This window comes from Mirounga angustirostris, unplaced genomic scaffold (genome assembly GCF_029215605.1).
Source record: "Mirounga angustirostris isolate CCGP_5_RB_7025 unplaced genomic scaffold, mMirAng1.0.hap1 SCAF_9, whole genome shotgun sequence".
NCBI lineage: Eukaryota > Metazoa > Chordata > Mammalia > Carnivora > Phocidae > Mirounga > Mirounga angustirostris.
Window position 1 is genome coordinate 112760326 of NW_026991717.1, and position 8619 is coordinate 112768944.

Below are 8619 nucleotides of genomic sequence, written 5' to 3' on the forward strand. Positions count from 1 at the left end.
GCAACTCAGGCCTAGAAAAACAAGGAAATAAATGCCTAAAACCAGGAGGTTTGCTAGAGCCTGCCCTGTGGAAAGGACTCTCCTCTTCTACAGACTACAATTAAGATAAAGTAAATTAACTGGCTAAGACTAGAGAAAATGGGGTTCATTTGAGACATAGGGGAAGGTCTTGCACAAGGATAACTTATTGAGAATGGAGGCAACATTTTAGTGTTTTTTTTTAAAAAGTGTTAACTTAAAATGGGTGAATTGTATGGCATGTGAATTATATATGTTATGTTTAAAGAGTGTTCAGCTGGGCAATGTATGACTGTACTCATGATTCAATTACCATGATTAGTTCAGGAATACCCCCCAAATTCCTTCAGCCAGTAGGGAGAATTTCCTTGTACCCGGGGACACCTCTGTTGGAAAACATCAGTCTGAAAAGGAGACGAGGGTATAATGAATACAGAAGAAAAAAACGGTGAGCTCTTTAAAGAGATGTTCCCCATTTTTGCCCTTGGAATTTTTGGCAGTGTTGGGGAAGGAAGCTTTTGTTTGGGGTATGCCTTGAAGTAGAATATCAGGTTTCTTCAGGGGATGATCTAGGGCCAAAAGACACCTAGTCAAAGAGAAAACGATCTAGGGTGGAAAAGTCAAGTCAGTTCTGGAGAAACCCCAGAAGGTTTATCGTGAAATGATCACACAAGTCTTATCTCTGCTACCCCTAAATTGGACTGTACGCCCGTGCCACTTCCGACTGTTACTCGCCAAGAAAACGGATGCTTTGCCATGGTCCCAGAAGTTTCTGGCCAGCTGCCCACTGACGTAAATTAGAAAACCATTCGGGGACCGGCCTGGGTGAAGCGAAGCGCCACGTCCAGGGCTGGGCTCCCGCTCCCTCCCTCTCGATGCAGGAAAAGGGACGGAGCGGAGTCGAAGGCGAGCGGGAACGCCAGATCAGCCGTCTTCGCCCTCCTCCCCTTAGCCCGCTTTCAGGGAGGCGCCCCCAGCGGGCCCCATCCCCACTCGCCCGCCTGGGGCCCGAGACCCCCGGGAGAAGGGGGGCGGTGGCGAGCACCCCCACGGGCAGCAGGCGCACCTCCCCCGGGGCAGCAGTCGCTGCGGCCCGCCCGGCCCGGGCCTCCCCGGGAGCAATAGGCTATCGATTCAGCTGCCTGTCGCTAGGAGCCCCGGGAGAGCGAGGCCTACACCGCCCGGCCGGAGCCCCGGCCTCGATTTCGCCACTTTCCCCACACCAGAGGGGGAGCCCGGGGGCAGCCGAGCCCAGCTGCGCGGGAGGGAGGAGGAGCGCAGACCACCTGCAACGGCAGCGGCCGGCAAAGGGGGTAAGGGCGCGGGGCTGCAGCCAGCAAGTCTCCGGGGGTCGCCCACCCACCACCCCCCGCCTCACAAGTTACGCATTCAAGTTCAGGCCGGTGCCCCTTAGCCTCCAGTCCCCGGCACTGCCCACATCGTAAGAAAAACACGACACGGAAGAGGCCACTACAGAGAAGGGAGATGGAGCTGGGCCCCTCAGGGCGCCGACGGGGGCGGCCAACAGCGACCCGCCCGGCTGCTCTCCTCGCTCACCCAGCCAGCCCCCCGAGTCGCGGCCCCCGACCCCTCGGCGGCCGGCCCTGTCACCGCCCGGCCCCCAGCCCCAAGGCCCCTTCTCCCTGACGCCGGCGCCAGGGACTCGAGCTCCCCCTGGCCTCCGGCGCGCCTCGGCCTCCTCCCGCTCCGAATCCCCAAAATGCCCCCGCACCTTTTAAAGTACACGGAGGAAGAGTTTCCCATCAAACTTTGTCAGGCGGTAATCTCGCCCCCCCTCCCCGACCCACACTTCCAGGGCAGTCATCAGGAGCGATCACTTTGCACTTGGGATAAAGCGAATTAAGGACCTGTCAACCATTTTAGGTCTTTTTTTACAGAAGACATCCTCTCCTTCCCCTCCCTCCCCCGTAAGGGTTTGAATTTGACACCAAACCTTCCCACCGCAGAAGGGGGGTTGGGGGGGGTTGGAGGGCAGAAGGAGGGTGGCGAGGGAGAGCGAAAGGGGAGGTTGGAAGGGGGCCGGGAGGCGTGGGGCGGGGAAGGGGGTTGATTTACCTGAGACCAGCCACTGGCCTCCATTGTTGGAGAATTCAATGGCATTGACACAGCCGAAGTGGCCGAGGAGGTCCTTCTTGTAGAGGTTTCTGCAGCCCCGCAGGCGTCTCCTCTGAAAGTCCTGAGTGAGCAGGGGGTCCCCATGCAAGCCCCGCTGGGACAAGAAGCCCACCACTGACCTCATGCTGCCCCCCAGGCCAGCTCTCCTCTTCATGCTGGAACCGCCGCCGCCGCCGTTCGCGCCGCCGCCCCTCCCTCGGCCTCACGCGCGGCCGCCGCTCTCCCCCCACCCAGCCCTCCCCCCGCGCTGCGATCCGGATGGTTCTTTAACCAGCCATGGCAGACGGAGCGAGGTGTGCAGACACTCGGTGGCGTTCGCGGCTTCCTGAGGGTCCCCTCCCTCCCTTTCCCCCCTAGGCTCCTCCCTCTCCTTCTCCGCCTCCTCCAGCAGCTGATTCTCAGCTGCGGCCGCGCTTCCGCGACGCGCGGCCCTTCCGCCGGCCGCCGGTGCCGGGAGAACGCGGGCGGCGGCTGCCCCTCCCCCGCCGCGGGCTGCTGGCCGGAAGAACGCGGGCGGCTGGCCTGGAGACCGCGGGCGGCGGCGCGGCTTTCCCGCCGCAGCTCCTCCCCGCGCGGTGCCCCCTGAGCGCCGCACTCCGTGAAGTTGAGGGCGCGTAACAATCGGAGCGGTAGCGGGGCTGCGGGCTCGCCTTCCTCCCCCGGCGGCCGGCGCTAGGTCGAGTCCCCGCGCTTTTTTTTTTTTTTTTTTCGGTGGGGAAAATGCAACCCCGGGGTGGCAGAGGGGTGGAGGACAGGCTGTGGTCGCCCTCCCTCAACCCGGTTCGTCTCATCCTGGGGCCGCCCGAGCCCTGTCCAAGGGAAGGGAACCAGCAGTTAGGGCTGGACTTGGGGTAAGGCCGCTTGGGGGTTTTATGAGTGCACCCGTCCCTCCCCCGCCAAGTAAATTTTTAATACTACTTCCTCCCGGCCCCCCCCCCCCCCCACACACACACTCTGTTCAGTTCTCCCTTCCTACAGCCATTCAGTAAAAAGGCTAAACTGTTCCGTCTGGTAGATAATAAGAGTGGTATATGGGAAGCGGGGGGGGGGGATCTTAATAAGTAGTACGAAAATTGCCCAAACTGAGTTGAGAAAGCTCTGAGAAAACAGGTACTTCTGTCCATTATTTCCAGCTACATTCGCAAGACGCAAGAAGCTTTATCCGAAAATAGCAATATACGTTATTTAATTGGGTGCAGTGAGCTCCTCTTCAAGGTCTTGAGTGTGGAGCTCTGAGGCTGTACAGCTGTTAACCAGCAGCTGCGTTCCAGGCCAGAAGTAGCTGCACTTAAGCAGGCGGGGAGCCTCCGTGTTGTTGACCCCAGCGAGGAGACTGGGTGTTAAGTGCTTTGGAATTCTACCAGATACAGTAAAAGTCCCCCTGTCAGTGTGTTGTATTTTTCCTGGAAGCTATGCTCTGTCGTTGAAATAAACCATGGTCAGCTACTAAAATAGGCAGGTGTCAGTTTCACCTTTTCAATTTAGCAGGAATTCCATCCTCTATATCAGAGATAGCACATGGGCAGTTGAGTATACACCCATGAAAGGTGGGCGAACATGGAAGAGGACACCCATCAGGCAAAATCACCTACTTCTACTTTTTGCAATAAGGTTAATTATACCAATAACATATGCAAGTAAGTGTTTAAAAGTCAACATTATAACAAATGTTGCTGAACTTAGATATTCACCAAATTTCAGAAATTATGGTTTTAATGGAATATTGTTTTCCTAAACAGGAAAATGTGTAGTGCTGTCTTTTTAAAAACTTTTGTTCTCAGGATGCTTCATGGTGTTTATTCATTATAATAGCCCCATAAAGATCAGTAGTAGTATACCAGATTGTTGAATGATTTTTTAGCACCCAACATCTTTTTTTTAAGATTTTCTTTATTTATTTTAGAGAGAGAGTATGAGCTGGAGGGGCAGAGGGAGAGGGAGAGAGTGAATCTCAAGCAGGCTCCACACTGAACTTAGAGCCCAAGGCAGGGCTAGATCCCAGGACCCTGAGCTGAAGCCAAGAGTCCCTCGCTTAACCAACTGCGTCACCAAGGCACCACCCAACATCTTTTCTTCATAGCAATGTCATAATGTGTAATCAAACATGTATTTTTGTGATTTTATTGGAGTGTCCCCAACTCTACGCTCAAAGCAGGGACCATGTCTTTCTGCTATGGGTATATGTCCCGAGCCAGTACATCTTGGCACTCAGTGACTGCTTGAATATTTGTTGAATATTTGAATGAACTTAGGGAGTAGAGAAGAATTTGGAAGGGAAGGTAATGACTTCCGTTATGGAAGGATTGAGTTTGAGATATCTGTGCTTCATTCCAGTGGAGATGATTTCAAGGCCAGTTTCCCATCTCACTGTTCCTTTGCTTGACATACTTAATCCACATATTCAAAAACAGGACTCATCTGGCACCTTCTAGATTAACAAGGCATCATTTATACCTACCTTATTTGTTTGGGATGGGAGAGATGGACACAGTAATGATGTGGTTGAAGTGGCCTTTAATGTGGCAATATATGACACACTCTCAAGCTCTCCCCTCTTTAAACATATACCTCTTCTCCACAACTTTAAATGTGACTTGCTTTTCCCCAATCCCTGGAATAACTGTCCCATTTACCGCAGCCTAAAAATAGACCAGGATCTGATCACAAGCCAGCCCAGTTCTAGGACTTTGCTAGAAACTTCCTTAACTGTTCAGTGACCAACCAGAACAGAAATGTAGGACCACTCAGTCTGTTTATCGCCTACTGCTAGTCTGGGCAGGTTTTTGTAAGGAGAATGCATAAAATCTCTCTCTCCCTTGTCCCATAATTGGGGGTGCCAAGGAAATGCAGGATGCCCACTTCAATATGAATTCCAGATAAGCAGTAATTTTTAGCATATGTATTTTCTGTACAATATTCAGAATATACTTATATTAATGTAATTACTCATTGTTTATCTAAAATTCAAATCGAATTGGAGCATCCTATCTTTTCCTAAATCTGGCAACCCTACCTAATATAATGTAATCCAGCTTCAAAAGATTAAGCCCCATTATATCTATTTGCTTTTGTTACGAATTTAACATAATCTCTTGTGTTATTTATTGCAAACTAAAAATATCATACATAACTATATCAACTTCAGTGATCATATGAGCTTGGCCTTTCTGATATAGGCATTTATAGTGAAAAGTCCAGTGTACTTAGCTTAAAAATAGCAAATGAAACTGGACACTTGAATAATCTATCCACTGCATAGAATGTACAGGGGAAAAGGAAAAAGAGTGAAAAATTCATGTTTTTCTTACCTAGGCCCAGAAAATCCTACATAATGACACCATTTGAATTTCATTCTGAAAAAACACTATTTTGAAAACTCATTCTGGAAAAACGAAGATATGGAAATTACTTAACATGGGAACCCTTCCTTACTCCTTGCTTCACCATGGATTGAATACTGATCAAGCATAGAGTTCCCAGAAATTCATTTGTTCTTAGGCTTCTATTTTGTTTGACCCCAATATCACTGAAGAAAGAGTAAAAAATCTTTAAAAACTTACTAGATGCTAAGAGAATGCTCAAACATTAGAAATTATTTGTTAAAAAAAAAAAACCTAAGAGGGGCACCTGGGTGGCTCAGTTATTAAGCGTCTGCCTTTGGCTCAGGTCATGATCCCAGGATCTTGGGATCAAGCCCTGCATCGGGCTCCCTGCTCCCTGGGAAGTCTGCTTCTCCCTCTCCCATTCCCCCTGCTTATGTTTCCTCTCTCGCTGTGTCTTTCTCTGTCAAATAAATAAATAAAATCTTAAAAAAAAAATTAAAAAAATAAAGGATTTTATTTATTGGCCATTTCAAATAGACAGCAATTTTAATTTTGAAAAAAAATCTATTTAAATACAAATTCCTCCAACAAGATCTATAGGATCAGAGGATATAATTTTATAGTTTTAGCTCTTACATTTAGGTCTATGATCTATTTTAAGTTATCTTTTTTTTTTAAGAATTATTTATTTTAGAGAGAGAGTGTGTACAAGAGATGAGCTGGGGCAGGGGCAGAGGGAGAGAGAATCCTCAAGCAGATTCTCCACTGAGCAGGGAAGCTGACTCGGGGCTCGATCCCACGACCCTGAGATCATGACCTGAACCAAAGTCAGCTGCTTAACCAACTGAACCACCCAGGTACCCCAAGTTAACTTTTGTATATAGTGTGAGGTAGGGGTCTAAAAGACTGTTTTTCCCCCATTGAATTGCTAGTAAATAGAAACGCAATAGATTTTTGTATATTGACCTTATATACTGCAAACTTGCTCGACCAATTTATTTATTTATTTTTTATTCTTATGTTAATCCCCATACATTACATCATTATTTTTAGATGAAGTGTTCCATGATTCATTGTTTGTGCATAACAGCTCGACCAATTTATTAGCTCTAATAGTTTTTTGTGTGTTTCTCAAATTTTCTATATACAAGATCATGTCATAGACTCAGAAATAGTTTTAATTCTTCCTTTTCAATCCAGATGCCTTTTATTTATTTATTTTTTCTTACCCAATTGCCTTGGCTGGAACCTTTGGTACAATGTTGAATAGAAGTAGTAAGAGTGGGGGCGCCTGGGTGGCTCAGTCGTTAAGCGTCTGCCTTCAGCTCAGGTCATGATCCCAGGGTCCTGGGATCTAGCCCCTCATCAGGCTCCCTGCTCCGTGTGAAGCCTGCTTCTCCCTCTCCCACTCCTCTTGCTTGTGTTCTCTCTCTTGCTGTGTCTCTCTCTGTCAAATAAATAAAATCTTAAAAAAAAAAAAAGAAGTAGTAAGAGTGGACATCTTGTCTTATATTAGGGGGAAGCCTTTAGTCTTTTAGTCACCACTAAACAGTATGTTAGCTGTGGGTTTTATGTGATTCTCTTATCAGGTTGCAGGAGTTCCTTTTTATTACAAGTTGTAGAATGTTTTTATATGAAAGGGTGTTAGATTTTGTCAAATGCTTTTTCTTTGTCTATTGAGATGATCATATGGTTTCCTCCTTTACTATATTATGTTGATTGATTTTGTTAAACCAATCTTTCATTCCTAGATAAATCCTATTTGGTCATGGTATCTAATCCTTTTTATATGTGGCTGGATTCACTTTGCTAGTATTTTGTTGAGGATTTTTGTGACATAGGGTTGTCTTTATTTTTCTTATGATATCTTTGTCTGGTTTGGGATCAGGGCAATACTGGCCTCATAGAATGAGTTGGGAAGTCCATCCTCTATTTTTTGGAAGAGTTTGTGAAGGATTAGCATTAATCCTTTTTTAAACATTTAGTAGTGGGGCACCTAGCTGGCTTAGTAGAGCATGTGACTCTTGCTCTTGGGGTCATGAGTTCAAGCCCCACATTGGGGGTAGAGTTTACTTTAAAAATAAATAAATAGGGGTGCCTGGGTGGCTCAGTCAGTTAAGTGTCTGCCTTTGGCTCAGGTCATGATCTCAGAGTCCTGGGATCAGAGCCTCACATCTGGCTTTCTGCTTGAAGGGGAGCCTACTTCTCCCTCTGCCCTCTCCCCCCTATCCCCCCCCCCCCCGCGCTCTCTCTCACTCCCTCTCAAATAAATAATCTAAAAAAAAAAAAACCCTCTTATTTAAAAATAATTAAAATAAATAAATAAAGCTATTAAAAAGAATTTTTTTTTTAAATAAACATCTGGTAGAATTCACTAGGGAAGTCACCTGGCCTGGGCTTTTCTTTGTGGGAAGGTTTTTTTGTTTTGTTTTGTTTTTTAAGATTTTGTGTATTTATTTGACAGAGTGAGAGAGCACAGCAGGGGGAGCAGTAGAAGGAGAGGGAGAGGGAGACGTGGGCTCCCCACCACAGAGCAGGCAGAGAGCCCAATGTGGGCCTCGATCCCAGGATCTGGGATCATGACCTCAGCTGAAGGCAGATGCTCAACCATCTGAGCCACCCAGGCGCCCTGTGGTTAGGTTTTGATTACTGATTAAGTCTCTTTACTTGTTATAGTTCTATTCAGATTTTCTGTTTCTTCTTTTTTTTTTTTTTAAAGATTTTATTTATTTATTTGAGACAGAGAGAATGAGAGAGAGAGAGCACATGAGAGGCGGGAGGGTCAGAGGGAGAAGCAGGCTCCCCGCGAGCCGGGAGCCCGATGCGGGACTCGATCCCGGGACTCCAGGATCATGACCTGAGCCGAAGGCAGTCGCTCAACCGACTGAGCCACCCAGGCGCCCTTTTTTGAAGATTTTATTTATTTATTTGAGAGAGAGAATGAAACAGAGAGAGCATGAGAGGGGGGAGGGTCAGAGGGAGAAGCAGACTCCCTGCCGAGCAGGGAGCCCGATGCGGGACTCGATCCCGGGACTCCAGGATCATGACCTGAGCCGAAGGCAGTCGCTTAACCAACTGAGCCACCCAGGCGCCCAAGATTTTCTGTTTCTTCTTGACAGTTTTGGTAGTTTGTGTGCTTTAA

The 8619-nt window shown here is 47.8% G+C and overlaps 1 protein-coding gene across 6 annotated transcripts in view; it reads right to left on the minus strand.

Annotated features, from left to right (window-relative positions):
- Positions 1-2434, minus strand: part of DCAF5 (DDB1 and CUL4 associated factor 5) — a 97691-nt gene extending 95257 nt beyond the window's left edge. For 2 of the 6 annotated variants that reach the window (XM_064571236.1, XM_054513752.2), the window contains exon 1: positions 2095-2431. In XM_064571236.1, the coding sequence (XP_064427306.1) occupies positions 2095-2308 (214 nt within the window). In that variant the 5' untranslated portion in view covers positions 2309-2431. Of the gene's footprint in view, positions 1-2094 lie in introns of all 6 variants that reach the window. The other 4 variants (XM_064571235.1, XM_054513754.2, XM_045901078.3 and 1 more) reach the window with 4 other exon arrangements.
- Between the last annotated feature and the right edge of the window lie 6185 nt (positions 2435-8619).